The sequence below is a fragment of the Sebastes fasciatus genome, chromosome 22, assembly GCF_043250625.1.
Source record: "Sebastes fasciatus isolate fSebFas1 chromosome 22, fSebFas1.pri, whole genome shotgun sequence".
Classification (NCBI taxonomy): Eukaryota; Metazoa; Chordata; class Actinopteri; order Perciformes; family Sebastidae; genus Sebastes; species Sebastes fasciatus.
Window position 1 is genome coordinate 8,352,966 of NC_133816.1, and position 17,879 is coordinate 8,370,844.

The following is a 17,879-nucleotide window of genomic DNA, read 5'->3' on the forward strand; positions in this document are numbered from 1 at the left end:
CTACGTCTGTATGTTTGAGGTAATTTTGAACATTATTAAAGATTATAGTTTCTAGTCTTTTGTTAGCATAGTTATGGCTGTCATATGCGCTTGTATGTGCCTTCTCTATAAGTTTTTATTAGCTATTTCTCAAATATGTTAAATCCTAAGTACGTATGTGCTTTGATGCTGTGTTGTCTGTTTTTTTGTTTCTTTAAAATGTTGTACATCTTTTTGATGTTAATCAGTGTGTTATGTCCCTGATACATAAATCAACTAGAATCATATCACCCAGTTTAAAGGATGTCAAGAATAATAAACAAATACTTCAGAACACACATTGGTTTATTATAGTTATTCTGAACATGTTTTTTTGATAAATTAAGATCATAAGATAACAAGTGCTCAGTAGTAGTGGCAGTGTACAGAGGTATATTCTATTATTAAAGATTGCTTCAAAAGAAAATGACAAAACATTTCCACCATACTGCTGCCTGCATAGTCTTAACTGTGAAAAAATATTAAAGCAAGAATCTGTAAAGAATTAAATCAGATGGTGCAGTACAATTTGGAAAGGGGAGTGAATACAAGGAAGGCAATTGAGAAAATGAGGCAATAGGCCTTCTTTCACAAACATTTCAACATGATGCAGTCAGAATGTCTGCTGTGAAAGAAAAGATCTCACTTTTCTCAAAGGAGTTCAAAAACTACTGATTATAGATTTTATGTCTTTATCATAATAGATTTGTCTCTAAAAGGTCCAGACTAAAAATCAAATTCCCTTTTTAATACGCCTTTTGTTGTAATCTTAAAACAAAGATTATTTTACGTCGAGAACCTCATTTGGTTGTAGTTAATTTGTTCTGTAATTTTTAATAACTACTAGAGTTGAACCAACTATTTCATCCATTCACATATGGACATGAGGGACATAAATGTCATCTGTGACTCTCTTGTACAATATGTACAATCATCTTGCAGTCTTTTTAATCCCTCTAAAAGGTTAACATACACACATATATACAAACACAAGGGTGACAAAACCAAAAAGTTACAAAATATTCAGTAAAAGTGTACGTAATCTATAATATTATGAATTATACTCCCTGATATAAGTAGCTCTCTGTAGCTATGTTTTTAATATGACTACTGTGTTACACTCCGTGGAGATAAAGTCCATTATTTCAAATATTTAGAATGTCAGCTTATCAACTTTTGACAGGTCCTTCAGTCTTTTGTTTCTTTCTTAAAATCAAAACTTTACTGTGCATAAAGTTCCCGTTCAGATCACTGTGTGGCCTTCTATCTAGATTAAACTATCTCCGTGAACCTCGGCACACTGTAACAGAATCGGCCTCCCTCCTTCCCTCTCCCATACAATCCCCTCCTCTTCCTTCCTCCTCTCCTCGTTACCCTGCCACATCATTTCCCCTACGTCCTGATGGACGCCACCAACCACCACCCTGTCCCACAGCTCGCCCTCCCCAGGCAGCTCCGTGTCCTCCTGACTCGCCCTGCCCCACTGCACAGCCTGCTGGGACGCCGCGGAGGCCAGCGCGGTGACGGAGCTCAGGGTGAGGAGGGCGCTTTGGGGGTCCGCGATGGTCATGGATGCGACGGTGCTGGCGGGGAGGGCGGAGAGCTGGATGAGCTGCGGGTGGCCGATGCTGGAGAAGTGAGTCGGAGGAGCGGCGGTGAGGTGCAGCAAGGTGGAGGCTTGCTGCTGGTGCGCCACCTGCACCACGTGATGCGTGGGCAGTTGGAGAAACTGGCCCTGAGATACATCTATCTGAGTCTGTGGAGCGAGCGGGAGCACTACCTGCTGCAGTGGAGTGAGCGAGCTGTTCACCACTTCCTTGGTCTCCTTGCTAACAGAGGGTTGGTCGGACTGGATGAGCGCCGGGTCAGGATATGTCTCTAGGGTCACGATGGGAGTTTTTATTACCGTGCCCCCATTAGCTGCTAGGGCCTCAGCTATGAGCACCTCGGGGTGGCTCTTGGCCTTGTGGGCAACAACGGAGTCCTTTTTCTCAAACCTTTTGCCACAAATGGAGCAAGAGAACTGGTAGGAGGCTTCGGCATCGTGCTTCTTCATGTGCCAGTTTAAGGAGGCCTTCTGACGGCAGGTGAAGCCGCAGATCTCACACCTGCCACAAGGTGGAGACAAAGAACAGGTTATAGTTGGAACTGAGTTGAAGCGCGAGTCTCATCTGTGACACTTAACCTCCAATTTCAGTACAATTTACTCAGAAGCAGTGGTGGAAGAAGTATTTAGATGTAAACAAAATAACACCACTGTGTGAAATACAATTAAAAGTCTTACATTGAACATTTTATTTATGTAAAAGCACCAAAGTGTCACCATGAAAATGTACATTTAAGTTTAAAAGTACTCACTATGCAGGCAAATAGCCTCAGTGAGAGTTATATCATTATACTGTATACTACTGCTTCATTATTATTACTAATACATTAATATGAAGCATTTCAATATTGTAATTATCAATAATGCTGTATTGCAGACATGGAGCTGATGCTAGCTGTTTGAGTGCTTTAATTTACTGTATATCGATCTATTTTATATACTCATAATAGATTTTTACCTGCAAAGTAACTTGTGACTATAGCTGTCAGATAAATGCAGTAGAAGTAAACTATATTGTAACAATATCAAAATGGTAACACTTTATTATAACCATCATTTATAAATGGTAAATTGTTAGTTAAATTAAATTTAGTTAATAGTTATTTTACTGTTAACAAACAATGAAATTAATATAGTTTACTCATATTATTAATGCTGTAATTTCTGTGATTTTATTTTTTATTAGTTTGAGTGACAAGTACAGAAATCAACAATATTGCATCACATAATGAAATGACTGACTGATGCAGAAAAAAACTGCTATCCCAATGATATTAATATATTGGTTTCATGTTATTGTTATAAAAAAAATTAATTGCTTAATTCATACCCAGATACACTATTATACAGTATAAACTGTATGTATTATATTGTTAATTCTGTGAAGTGAACACAATTCAAGTAACGGAGCTCCACTCAGCTGGGATAAATAGGGCTGGAACAGGAAGCGCTTCAATACCTAACAATGAGTTCAAAGTTTGAGGTGTTTATCTTTTATTTTCTGAAACCGTCAGTGTTTTTTTATTTAGTCTTTTACAAACAATCAAACAAATAAAAAATAAAAAAATAAAAACTGAATTTCTTCATGAAAGCAAGAGGGCACTAAAAATGCTTGTAGTTAACATTAAAGGAAGATATTAAAGATAATATGTATTATGGGTAGGGGTGGAAAAAAAAATGCATTCACCCATATATCGCCCTTTTTTTTTTTAACGATTTTGAAATCGATTCTTTAATGCCAGAATCGATATATTTGCTTCATTTGAAGCAAATACAAAGGTAGAAGGAAGTTACCGCTTTTATTGTTGTAGTATGAGTAACACGACGTCATATCCGTTCCGTATCCGTCAAACAAAACAAACCGCAGCCGGCAGCAGCTAGCCGAAACTAGAAGGTAGAAAACGTTGGAGGGTCCGCATCGATACGACCTGCATCCTCACAATTTAAAGAAGGGGAGAGCTATTGACGGACTTGGCGAAGTTATCAGAAGTATACATGCGCGACTACGTCAGATTTTCAAAATAAGGTGTTAACAAAGGGAGCTGTTTATAAAAAATACATATATTGAAATAAGATTGATTGACTACATTCACCACATGTCCCTTATAAATTAAAAAGAAAATACCACTAATTTGTGAGGGAAATGTCTTTATTCTTTGTTTTTTGGATTGCTGTAATTTTTTTATAAATAATTCCTGACAATGACGGATATATTTTACTTTAGGACATTTTTACTGTATCAATTTAGCTGTTTTCCGAAGTAAAAGTCTCCAGAAGTGTATGATTCATCTTTTTCCCATGGTCTAGTGTTAAAAAAAGTTAACAGAAAATGCAATAAATTGTGTAAAATTGTAATACATATCGAATCAGCATCCAAATATCATGATAGTATTGAATCGGGAGATAGCTGTGTCGTCCCATCCCTAATTATGGGGTTATTTTGAATGGATCTTTTCAACATAAATGAGACGGAACTGAAAGAAATGTGCTTTCTTCCTTGTAATAATGGACACAAGCCAGACTTAAACTTCTTCCTTGTCCACACATTCAACATTGTGACATGAGGCTGCAAAGTGTCATTGCTACTCACTGTATTGGCTTCTCTCCTGTGTGAATCATCCTGTGCACAGCCAGGTTATGGGAGCTCTTGAAGGCACGCGCACAAAACTCACAGATGTAGTCCCTCTGATCTGAAAGACAGATGACAAGCAGAATAAATAAACTATATGATAGGATAAACAAAGTCAAGTGTTTTGATTTACCGCCATGGCATGTCGAGCAGCTCAGAAATGATTTTCATAATCTAATAAACATAAGGTACGTTGCCAGTGGTAACAGCGTGTAAATAAACATCACCTGTATGGTGTTTGGCGTGGCGCAACAGCTGCTTCTGCAGACGAAACAAGCGCCCACACGAGGGGTGATCACACACGTACTTCTTTTTAAGCAAGTGCTGGTATTTGATATGGTGCTGAAATTATGAGGGTAGAGAAAATATTACAGTAAACACATCCAACCAAACTAACATTGTTGCTATTGTACAAAGCCAAATTAAAAGACAGTTTGGGGCTGTCATGGTTACAGTTGACAGTTTGGCAAACCTGTAGGTAGCGTGGGTGGGCCAAGACAGTACCACAGCCCTCGATTTCACAGCGGACGTACTGCACTGGGGGCTTTTTCCTATGAACACAAAAATGGATATGAATATGAATCCAAATGGTGCAAGTCATCTACAGTGAATAATGCAACTAAGACTGTTACCTTTGTTTTGGCAGCCGAGGGACTTTGTTATCTTTTTGTTGTCTACCTCTCCTAAAACGAAAACAGATTGCAAAAATGTTAAATGTCGCTAAATACTTTAACCCTTCTTCCCAAACTTCCAATTGTCTATTTAAAGTCAGAAATCTTCATCAGGTACTGCACGATTTGATTTTAAATTGCATTTAGGTTGCTATGATTCAATTACAAAACAATACTTGTATCAACAAAAATGACATTCACAATAGCAAACATATTTTATGTTGTGCAAGATCAGATTAGTCAGACTGGCGTGAGCAGCTCAGCATATTTTCGACAATCAATAAGTACAGTGTGCAACTGTAATATTTGTTGAGCTTCCTGTTTGGCAACAACTACAAAAAGTTGTTTTGACTGCTCCGCCAGGCGGTAACATGCATCGTTATCTTGTGCATTAGTTGTACCGCCTGCATTTTTTTGTATGACAGCTTGAATACTGTCCAACTTCCTGTTCCTCATGACTTGAAAAAAAGGTGTGTTCTGGGTAGGCCTGTCAAAGTTTACCCAATAATGCGTTAAGGCAAATTATTTTAACGCCACTAATTTCCTTAACGCATTAATGCAATCGATCTTTCGGAGGCCTTAGAGGGCTCAGTTTTAAAGCTAGAGTGAAGACACTGGTAACATATGCAACTAGAAAACCTACGGAATCCATTGGTATCATCTCATACTAGCTTGTTGCGAAGGAGGCTGAATAACGCTCCAAAGTTACGCTACATTTTGGCGAGGACAAACTGACATGGCTATTTTCAAAGTGGTCCCTTGATCTCTGACCTCAAGATATGTGAATGAAAATGGGTTCTATGGGTACCCACGAGTCTCCCCTTTACAGACATGCCCACTTTATGATAATCACATGCAGTTTGGGGCAAGTCATAGTCAAGTCAGCACACTGACACACTGACAGCTGTTGTTGCCTGTTGGGCTTCAGTTTGCCATGTTATGATTTGAGCATTTTTTTTATGCTAAATGAAGTACCTGTGAGGGTTTTCTTGGCGGAGGTCTGCGCTCTCCGAGTGCACTTGTAGTTATCATTGTTTTGTGTTGTTAATTGATTCCCAATAATAAATATATACATACATATGCATAAAGCAAGCAAATTTGCCAACTCCCATGTTGATAAGAGTATTAAATACTTGACAAATCTCCCTTTAAGGTACATTTTGAACAGATAAAAAGTGTGATTAATTTGCGATGAATCATGGACAATCATGCGATTAAATATTTGATTGACAGCCCTAGCTCTGGGCTTTAATGTTGGCCCTGGATAAGTTTGGTGTGACTATACCGTTATAAGCAAAACCTTTAACTAATCATCAACCCATATTTTGCTTACTTCCTGGGTGGCTCTGTGTTATTGCCCACTCCATCTTCACTCTGCACAACAATCTCGGTTGATTCTTCCTTTTTAATGTCGTCTTCCTCCTCCTCCTTTTCTGACTCCTCTTTCTTGACATCCTTTTGTTTTAACGTTGTTCGCCGCCTTGATTTTTCCCTAAGGAAATAAAGCTCAATTCACTATTGAAACTAACACTTTGACATTCACCATGTTAGAAGTCGTCATATAAAGTAGCAATCATGACTGATACTCATTACGGAAAGGCAGTGAGTCAGCATACGTCTTTGTCTCGGGTTTATAGATGAGGTCATTCGGGTCATCTCTGAACGCAGGGTCCTCGTTGAGAGCTGCATCTGGATCTGCAACGCTAATATAGACATCAACACCACACTGGCCACAATTAAATTTACATCGGCAAATCAAACATGAAATCAAACATTTTCTCTGCTGCTCATTCAATAAGTTGTAAACCACTCACTTGTCAATGCTTCCTTTCAAAGAACCTGTTTCCTCTCCTGAAAAAACAGAAATGTTATTTCAGTTTCAGATGACTGCCGTTGTTTGTAGTCTAGTCGTCATGGCATACACAGTATGTAGTGAAAAGAATGCAAGTGGACTTGTCTGGACTGTCTTACTACATGATGAATTCTCTGTCTCTGCTTCAGGCTTGCATGCTGTTGCTGGTGTGGTGCGAGAGGCTCGGGTTGGAGGTCTGCCTTTGCCTTCTCTAGATTTGGACAGCTTTGGTCCAAGAGTGTGTTTGGATGCTGAGGAAGTCAGAGTGCCCAGGTGTTAGTGACAGATGTAATAAATTACAAGAGCAAAATTCCTGCTTGTAGATGAAAAGGACTTAAGTATGTGTCTTTTTACCTTTGGCAGTGGATTTCTTTATCGCAGGTCTGTGTGAGAGAGACAGTACATGACAGCCAGGTGCAAATCAAAATAAATCTGTAGTATATCGTGGAAAATATACAGTGTGCTTTAAAGCTGCAGACAGTAACTTTAAGCAAATATGATAAAAAGGGATTTTTTATAAAACTGTCACTACATCCTGACAGTAGAGCATGAGACAGATAATCTGTGAAAAAGTCATGTTTCTCTGTGTCCTCCTCTTTCAGTGTACTGTTTAGCTGTAAAATTAAAAAGTTTGCTTTTTTTTTTTATATATATATGTATGTAATGTATAACATATAAATCCCCAAATAGCCTGTGAAATAAGAAATAATCCCACAACATTATTCATATTCAACACTATACTCATTTTTAACAGTCTCTTCTGCACTATATTCACTTTTTTAATAGCCCTGTATCACAGCTGTTACCCTGCACTATATTCAGTTTTAAAAGTTTTCCTCATCTCCTTGTATTTTTATATCTGGTATATTTTTTTGTACTTTGCACTACTAACTTTTTTACTGCCTTTTTACTAACATATTTTTGCACTATGGAACTGTGATGCTGGAAACTTGAATTTCCCTCGAGATCAATAAAGTTACTATCTATCTATCTATCTATCTATCTATCTATCTATCTAAGTTCATGCCAGAGGGACACTTTTTTTTTTAAGCACTAGGAGGAGGCAGAGGAACATGATTTTTTTTTTCCAAAGATGATCTGTCTCAAGCACTACTGTCAGGATATAAGGACAGTTTTATAAAACCTTTATCATATTTGCTCAAAGTTACTGCAGCTTTAACTCTACTGGTCTTTGAAAATGAACAAGAAGGAGAACAAAAGTACAGACAGGACATCACAAGCATGCAACTTATTTGTTTTGGTTTCAATATGTGGTAAACCTACGGTATGTCTTTAAGAAACCCCATAGCACACACTTCCTACAATCACAGCCCCAAGCATCCTTGCAGTGCAGCCTCACTACTACTCCTAAAGCCTGTGAGTGAGTGATGTAGTTAGTCAGCTTGTTGCAACACTAGTGTGCACAGCAAAGTAGTTGACTTACTGTGTGTTTTTGGAGCATGGTCTCCCACGTCCACGGTGCACACTGGTAGGTTTTTGCATACAAGTGGCATTCTTGGTCTCCTGAATGCAGGCTCCAGCTCCAGCTCTTCCTCTGGCTCGCAGAACACGACCGGAGTCCGCGGCTGTCTGCAACCGCCTTCTGCTTCCTTTTCTCCGGCTGGACGCTTCAGTGGAGTCCGGGGATGGTTTGGCGGCCTCTGTTATCTCAGTCGTAGGAGGAGAACCTGCAACCTCGTTTTCCTCCGATTCCATGCTGCCCTTTATCTATCTATTATGACCCTTTACAGACCTTTGTCATTAGTTATTTATGCACATATAAACATGTAAGACCACGTTAACGTTGCAGGCCCTGCGTTGGGACCAAGTAGCTCAGTCAAGAGTAAATAAGTCACTATGCATGCATTTAATTAACTATCTTATTAATTAAAATTAAACTACGTTGTACGATGAATATAATCTTACAAACATGCATGATTATTTACTTCTTAAAGCTATAGCAAACCTCGTATTTCTGTAACCGAGAACAGGCCTGTTTTGGGATGCGTCTCCTTTAAGAGCAGCAGCAGCAGCAGCGCGGATATACGAGTGCATTATGTTTGGACTCACAGGGCTTCCATACTAATTGAAAAAGGGGGATTATGGGAAATGTAGTCATGATTTAAAACACTTATGCAGTTAAATTCATGCAATTGTGCTAAATCCGTTAAAATATGAATACATCTCAGTTACTTTGGTCCTATGAATAATTAAATATTATGAATTAGTGCTTCTTTTATTATATGATTTTGTTGTCAACGTATCTGTTTTTATGTTTTTTATTTTTTCCCACTCACAATGTTGTTTGGTAATGATTGCCCAGAAGTCAACACACACACACACACACACACACACACACACACACACACACACACACACACACACACACACACACACACACACGTCTTTTTTTGTATATTTACTGTATTGTTGTTGTTGTTATTATATATATCTTGTCCTAATTGTTAATTGTTTGTTATCGCTATTATGTAGTCATATTATTTCTTTATATTAATCTTGTCTCTAGGTGGAGGCTTCAGATAAGCCCAGTGGGTTTTTTGCCTCTTCCTGCACTGTATATTATTCATTTATTTTTTTGTTATGTTGTATAGTCTTAAATTGTGCAAAACAAATAAACAAATATTAAAGTAATTAGATACTACCATTAGGACTACTAACGTTTAAAAAGAAAATTGAAAAAATCGTATAGCCTTATGGCCTCTGACATTACACAAATAACCAATCTAAGATAATTAAATCCTACAAAAATATATTTTCTTTTATTATATAAAGATAAGACAAGATAAGATAAGATGAACCTTTATTAATCCCCGGAGGAAAATTTGATAGATAGATAGATAGATAGTAACTTTATTGATCCCGAGGGAAATTCAAGTTTCCAGCATCACAGTTCCATAGTGGAAAAACATGTTAGTAAAAAGGCAGTAAAAAAGTTAGTAGTGCAAAGTACAAAAAAAGATACCAAATATAAAAATACAAGGAGATGAAGAAAAACTGTTAAAAGTGAATATAGTGCAGGGTAACAGCTGTGATACACGACTATTAAAAAAAGTGAATAAAGTGCAGAAGAGACTGTTAAAAATGAGTATAGTGCAGGGTAACTCCAGAAGTTTAGTCTATGAAAGTGCACTATGTGCATTATTATCTTTATTAGATACTACCATTAGGACTACTAACGTTTTAAAAAAAAAAAATCATATAGTCTTATTGCCTCTGACATTGCACAAATAACCAATCTTAGATAATTAAATATGTATATTTTATTATATTATATATTATTATATATTATATTAATATATTTTTTCTCTTATTATATAAAGATAAGACAAGATAAGATAAGATGAACCTTTATTAATCCCCGGAGGGAAATTTGGGTGTCAAAGCAGCAAACAGAATGAAACACAGGAGAGGTACAGGTATAGAAATACAATTAAAAACAACAAATAGAGATATAAAAGATACAGAGTGAATGGGTGAACATAGTATGTACAGTCCATCAATAAATAAATGTAATATGTACACATGTGCAGTCTATATAGTGGTATATGGCACGCATAAATGATATATAAACAAAAAGACTAACTTTCCCACATTGTGCAATGTAGCATGTGGTCACTGACAGTCAAATTCCAGGTGTGGCTGTGTCACAACAGTTGCTGGTGACATGTCTCCTGCATAGATGAACTGATAAAGTACTGTCTACACATGAGTGATGACAATGTCGTTTGGTTAGGTGTGGTACAGATTGAGATGCTGAGATTTGAAGTTCTTTGGTCTGTGCCAGTCGTATGACGTTTCATCTCAACTGCACTGGCTTCCTGTGTGATGAAGAATTGATTTATTGGATTATTAAGAGCTAAATGGTTTAAGGACAAATTACATTTATGATCTGTTGCTATGATATGAACGGTCCAGATAGGTTTGCTCACTAAGACTAAGAGTATTAGGGCCACATTGAGGGAAACAAATAAATCTGAGTTTTCGAGAATAAAGTCATAATATTACAAGAATAAAGTCATTGGTTTACGAGAAAAAATGTCTTAATATTATGAGAATAAAGTCATAATATTATAAAGTAGTAATTTTACGGGTTATTTTAGAGGGGAAATAGAGCAGTGTGAAAATGAGGAATGTGGAGTATCTTGTGAAGTTATACTTGAGTATAGGTTTCACAAATAACTTTATCTTTTGGCACATCAGCACCACATTATCAGAAGTATCAGGACCTTGAAAAGATTTAGCAAAAAACTGAGTTTATTCCGAAGAAAGTACCAAACAGACCTGGGGGATATTGCCTCTTTTGAGGAGGAAATTACAATTTTTCTCGTATAGTTATGACTTTATTCTCGTAATATTATGACTTTTTTTTTTTTCTTGAAATAGCATGACTTTATTCTCGAAATCTCAGATTTTTCCCCCCCTCAATGTGGCCATAATACTCAGTCGTAGCTCACTGTTCCCAAGGTAAAAAAAAGAAAAGAAAAAGTATTCAGTTTTTTAAAAACTTGGCTTAAAACTTCTGTTTGTTATTCCTATACTTATCGACTCAACACAATACAACTCCCGCATGAAATGTCTTCAGCTATCAGCCTCTGAATCAACGTAATGAAATCTGATTAGTGTGTCAGGGTTACTTCAATTCAAGGGGATTTTTTATGCTCACTGTCATGGCTACCATGTCTCAAAATAAACTGAATGGATTGTTGCTGAACAAGTTGCATCTTTTCTTCTCATGACTATCAGCTACAATCAGAACATGTGTCCAAGTATACTGAACTACTTTGGATACAGATTCCTCAGAACAATACCTTCTTGTTGTTTTGTCATTTTTACCAATGAAAACAAAAGTCATGCTCATCCAACAGTTATCAGACTAATGAGGGCTATTACAAGAAATTAAATCTTCTTTTATACTTAATTTATGGTCAGCTGCAGCCATTGCTTTACAATATGCAAATTCCTTCCCATTGTCTGTGACTGTCATGAGGTGGACTGACAGGTGTGTTCAAAGCAGGTAGAACTGGTTTTGTGAGACTAATTTAGATTGCTCATGTTTTTAGTTTTGTTTCCGCTTATCGGTACACTGAAGATTCATGCAACATGGCAATGGTGTTGAAAGGTGAGTGTGATTTTTAGATTTTTACCACCCCAAACATTAGATTCTTTGGACTCTTTTGAACTCTTTTGTATGCTTGGTCGAGTCGGTTCAGGATGCAGTGTACAAGTTGTACAAGTTAGACCTGGGTTTGAAAGGTTTTATTCTCTATTTGAATCTCTATGTGGAGGTGTTGCTCTAGAAGTGGAAGACCTCTACTGTTGTGTGGGAGTGAGAGAGAACAAAAGAAAAAGAAAGAGCGGACAGGTGGGGGCTGTGACAATGGTCCCAGACACATATTTCACCCTATGACACTGTGTGTTGATGTACATAGGTACAATCCTGTCTGGCTGTTTTCAAATAAGAATGACATTAAATGTGTTTCTATTCACCTGTTTTTCATGCACATTTACACAGTATCAATGTTCCAGTACCAATGACCTGTTTGGTCATTTCCCACTGGTGCATTTCAACCTGGTTGTTGATTCAACTAAATTAGGGCTCATAAAACTTTGTTTCACATCAAACAACGTAAAAGACGGATGACATCTGGTTTTCAGAAATAAATTATAAATTGTAGAATTATTTACAGTAGTCAAGTTAATTTTTATTTATATAGCCCAATATCACAAATCACAAATTTGTCATAAGAGGCTTTACAATCGGCTTAATATACGACATCCTCGGTCCTTTGACTCTTTGAAAGGAAGCTAAAACTGGTGTTTTATGGTCAAATTTTCTAGTTTTAGTTTGAATTATATAGTTGCAGCATTCTGAACCATGTGAAGTCTTCTAGTAGCATGTGGCAGGCCTTTATTATTACTATTACGTAATATGACTATATACAGTAAATCTCCATATCATTTTCGTCATTGTAGTTGGAGTTAAAAGCAGACAGAATCAAAACAATATAGTAGATTGATTCTGAGAAACACATAAATTTAACACAACAGTTTAAGGTGATTGGGGTGTATTGAAATAGGAAGCACCTTGTATTATATGTATTACTTCCCTCCTGACATAAAATAAAATATCATGGTTATTGTAGCACAAAAATGTCAGCAGATCAAGTGAGGTGAGAAATTATTAATATTCATGCATATTAAGCTACCAGAACTAAAAAATAATTTTGATGCATGATGTTGGGGCGTGCAGTTTTGTACAGTCATGTGTTTAGTCATAGTCATATATAGTCATATAAAGAATAGCCAGTCATTTTTGCCATGCATACCATATTCATTTGTTTTTAAATACAAACCTTATGCTTCTGCTTGCTATAAATGAACCTCTTCCCCGTTTGAAAAATAAACTTTAAAGTCTACTGTAGATAGTATTTTTTTGTTTAAGAGAGAAATTAACCCTGGTTTCTTCAAGTAGAATAACTATCTGGAGATAGAAGCAGGAATAATGTTTTTAAAAAAACAAAAAAACAGGATAATAGTACCCAGTAGGGATTGATTGAGAATTCACGTTAAAAAAAAAGGGATGCGTATGTACCAGTGAGTGGAGGAATGCAATCTACAACACATCATTTCATGCATTTTTCCTATTACGTAAGTAGGGTACACAAAGACTAAAAGGTATGGCTGTACGCATACAAGAAATGTAGAGCATGCTGTTGTACGTAGAAGATGTTTGGCTAAAAATAATAGGAGACTAATGCCTTGAATGTGTTGCTTTTTGTCCTTGCTTTGTTATCAGATGCTTGCTGCTGATGGATAACCATCACTTGCCACCATGAACTGCAGATTCTTTCTAAGCCTACTGGCAGGTGAGTCAGGTTACAATGCATCAATTGTTCCATGACATGACTAACTGTATATTTATAGCAAAACGGACATCAGACATGTTAACCAGATTCCATGAAGTCAAAACAATATTCAAGGAAAAGAAAGGCACCCAAAAAGAAAATCTCTCATGGATTATATTGTGACATTCATCTGTTAAGCTTTGAATCCATCTCCCCTTTGGGGGTCCTCCCCCGAGGAAAAGTTGAAGGTTTTTGACTCAAACTATGCAATTTCACACCATTTTGGACCATAAGTATTACTATAAATAACGCCCAAAAAGCTTATAGACAAAACGTTCTATAGTTGAATAATTATTGTATAATTTACACAGATCACAGCCTTCGCCTGATCATTTAATTCTTATGGCAGTATTTGCCCTGTAAAATCATGCTCTGTAAATCAAAAGAGCAGGTTCAGGAAACGGAACATGGTTTTATCAGTGTATAACATTGTGCATTAGTTCATTCCTGGCATTCTACCAGAATGACTGGTAGATGACTCACTCTCATTGGCGATATTATCTTATATTACTGATAAATTACAGCACCCTCGTTCTCATCCCCCTCACCTCCCCTGTGCTGTCCCGTGTGTCGGCTTGTCCGGATGCTCTCCACATTGTTTTTACGCAGCGCAAAAAACACGCTGTAATTGCAAGGAAAACCCTGATTTTAGAAAAGCAAACTTGAACAACAACACAGGCCTATTGTATGTCAAAGCAGCCACAGCAACTACACAGAGCTAATGCATGAGAACTGAGGAGAGGAATAGGGAATGAGGCAGTGTATGGATGACCAATCACCAGGTTACTATAGTTTATAACAATGAAGGACAGTGAGGATACAGTCATTTCATACAGGAGACGAGCGACAATCTACCGATGTGCACTCACCCCTCGGAGGTTCATATGAGACAGTATGAAAAATATTCTAATAATATATATATATATTTTTTCCATTGCAGTTAAACAACAGGCCTAGAGAAAAAAACAGGGGGTGCTGCAGCACCCTCAGTACCGCCGATGGTGCTATGTCCATCCTGCATTACACAAAGGAGGATTGTCTGACTAGCGTTAGTAGTCTCTCTATCATGGGTCCAGACTTAGTGAACTGAATTTAAATGTACCAAATAAGTTCAAAAGTCAAAACAAACACTAAGGAGATAGGCCTATATACTGATTTCTCAGCAAAAGTTAGTTAGTTAGTTGCTGCTATTGTTTATGACATAAAGATATAATTAATTGATATGAAACCTTCTGCTTTTTCCTCTCACACAGCTCTCTGCCCAGCTCACTTCTGGGCCACAGCCTCTACTGAGGTTCCCCTAATTAACTCAACAAATGCTTTGACTACTACAGTAAACAAGGTCAGTACACTTTCAAGACCTCAGGAATTCAACAAGACAGATTTGCTTGCCCAAGCCGGTCCGTCATCTGATATAACTACAAGCCAACCAGCTTCGGAACCATCAGTGGTAAACCTTAGCAATTCTCCTATGGATGGAGATGGGTCTGACGCTTCCTCAGCAGGAACTGCAACACAGATTCATACTGACTCCACACAAACTCTTTCAGCCTCGACTACAGCTCATTCCAGCAAAGCTCTGAAAATGCCAGAGTTTGGCTCACCTTCACCTAATTCAAATGGGAAGGATACAGGGGTATCCAGTGATACCCCTTCAGCATCAGTGCGTAAAACCCCCACATCTACAACCCTGGAAAATACACACATTGTTAACACACTCACAAACATATTTGCGAATGCTATGGCAGCCACACCTAAGATGTCAGACGTCACAGATCGCAACATGCCAACCAGCATTCCACAGTTATCACAAACTGATCCTAAGTTAACATCTACACGCAAATTCCAAGACAAAACAAAGACAGTGAAGCCAAATTTAGCGTCAGACAAATCTGAGAAAATATCGCAGACGGTGACATCACTAAAATCATCAGATTTGATTAACTTCCAAGCCACGCATTTAACTTTGAGCCCATCTACAACAGAAGTAACTTCTGCATCCACAACTACGAAGGAAGCCAAAAGTACAGCCAAAAAACAGCCAACCAACAACCTCAAAACAATACTACAAGGGCGGAATTCAGAATCCCCTCAAACAACGAAGAAACAAGCCACAGAACCCATTGAAACTCGGAATTCAAAATTTGCAGTTCCCGGATCAACCGCTGCAACAAATGAAAATAATTTATCTATAATGAATGTAATGTCAGCTCCAAAACAAGGAACTCCCTCGATAACAATGGTATCTGAAGCACCATCAACTGAAACAGAAAAAAAAATGGCAGCTAAAGAGAAAGAATCCTCTAAAACCTCAACACCACCTAAGGCCTCTGATGCAAAAAAAGGTGACTTAACACAGTCACCTAAAGAAACACCACCCATAGAAAAAGAATTTAACAAAAAAACAGCAACAGAAAACCCAAATGATAAACCAACAGATCAACAAAAAAAAACAGATGTCCCAAAAATTGACAACACAACACCAACACAAAGCATGGAATTTACAAAAGAGTCAAAAACTCATGAAACACAGGCAACAACATCCACAAGATCAACCCATGATGACAAATCTACAACCAATTCACCACAATCAGCAACTCCACCAAAAAGTACATCTCCTGTAACAAAAGAATCACCGAAAAAAAGTTCACCAATTGTGAATCAATCAACACCAAAATCAACCAAAAGTCATGTATCTACACAATCAGCAAATTCAGCAGAAAATGTGCTATCTGTAACAACCAAATCAATGACTTCACAAACATCAACATCAGCATCATTAACAGCAGAAATACCAACAGCTACAAGACAAACTACTGAATCAACTGCAAGTCAAAGTACATCAACGCAAAGTGGATCAGTGACTGCAGGAACACCATCTACACCCTCTGTGGCGACGACATTTATAACACAAACCAGAGGATCTGTGGAAACAGTTTCCACAAAAACATCAACAAAATCTATTCCTCTCACAATAGATTCATCAACAACACCAACACAAAGTACAGCATCCGTTGTTTCATCACCACAAAGTCCAGCACAAACCACAGTTGTAACCACACAATCTGCAACTTCAGCAGGAGCTGCGCTATCTAACAGAACCAAACCATTGGCTTCACAAACATCAACATCGTTGACAACAGAACAACACACAACTACAAGACAAACACGTGAATCAACTGCAATTCAAAGTACATCAACGCAAAGTTTATCAGTGAATACAGAAACACCAGCTACACCCTCTGTGGCAACAATATTAATAACACAAACCAGAGGATCTGTGGAAACAGTGTCCACAACAACACCAACACCATCTATTCCACTCACAACAGAATCATCAACAACACCAACACAAAGTACAGCATCCGTTGTTTTATCACCACAAAGTCCAACACAAACTACAGTTGTAACCACACAATCAGCAACTTCAGCAGGAGCTGTGCCATCTATAACAACCAATCCAGTGGCTTCACAAACATCAACGTCAGCATCATTAACAACAGAACAATCCACAGCTACAAGACAAACTACTGAATCAACTGCAATTCAAAGTGCATCAACGCAAAGTGGATCAGTGACTAAAGGAACACCAGCTACACCCTCTGTGGCAACGACATTGATAACACAAACCAGAGGATCTGTGGAAACAGTTTCCACAACAAGACAAACACAATCTATTCCTCTCACAAAAGATTCATCAACAACACCAACACAAAGTACAGCATCCGTTGTTTTATCACCACAAAGTCCAACACAAACTACAGTTGTAAACACACAATCGGCAACTTCAGCAGGATCTGTGCCATCTATAACAACCAATCCAGTGGCTTCACAAACATCAACATCAGCATCATTAACAACAGAACAACCCACAGCTACAAGACAAACTACTGAATCAACTGCAATTCAAAGTACATCAATGCAAGGTGGATCAATGTCTACAGCAACACCAGCTACAACCTCTGTGGCAACAAAATTGATAACACAAACAGGAGGATCTGTGGAAACAGTGTCCACAACAACAACAACACGATCTATTCCTCTCACAATAGATTCATCAACAACACCAACACAAAGTACAGCATCCGTAGTTTCATCAACACAAAGTCCAACACAAACTACAGTTGTAAACATACAATCGGCAACTTCAGCAGGAGCTGTGCCATCTATAACAACC

The 17,879-nt window shown here is 37.7% G+C and overlaps 1 protein-coding gene and 1 long non-coding RNA gene across 3 annotated transcripts; one reads left to right on the forward strand and one right to left on the reverse strand.

Annotated features, from left to right (window-relative positions):
* Nucleotides 1-306: 306 nt before the first annotated feature.
* LOC141760514 (uncharacterized) lies at nt 307-8,808 on the reverse strand. 2 transcript variants are annotated; one of them, XM_074623375.1, is made up of 11 exons: nt 8,221-8,808; nt 7,131-7,159; nt 6,896-7,027; nt 6,739-6,775; nt 6,541-6,627; nt 6,258-6,404; nt 4,886-4,936; nt 4,726-4,804; nt 4,481-4,595; nt 4,215-4,314; nt 307-2,126 (listed from the first exon to the last, which is right to left on the reverse strand). In XM_074623375.1, the coding sequence occupies exons 1-11, from the start codon at nt 8,490-8,492 to the stop codon at nt 1,286-1,288; spliced, it is 1,890 nt and encodes a 629-aa protein (XP_074479476.1). In that variant the 5' UTR covers nt 8,493-8,808; the 3' UTR covers nt 307-1,285. The 2 variants fall into 2 exon arrangements, with proteins under 2 accessions (XP_074479476.1, XP_074479475.1); XM_074623374.1 differs by having other exon boundaries at nt 6,258-6,416.
* A 3,062-nt stretch (nt 8,809-11,870) lies between these two features.
* On the forward strand, nt 11,871-16,109 carry LOC141760488 (uncharacterized). Its single transcript, XR_012592382.1, has 3 exons — nt 11,871-11,916; nt 13,594-13,663; nt 14,956-16,109. It is a non-coding gene; the product is annotated as an uncharacterized LOC141760488 (long non-coding RNA).
* The last annotated feature ends 1,770 nt before the right edge of the window (nt 16,110-17,879 follow it).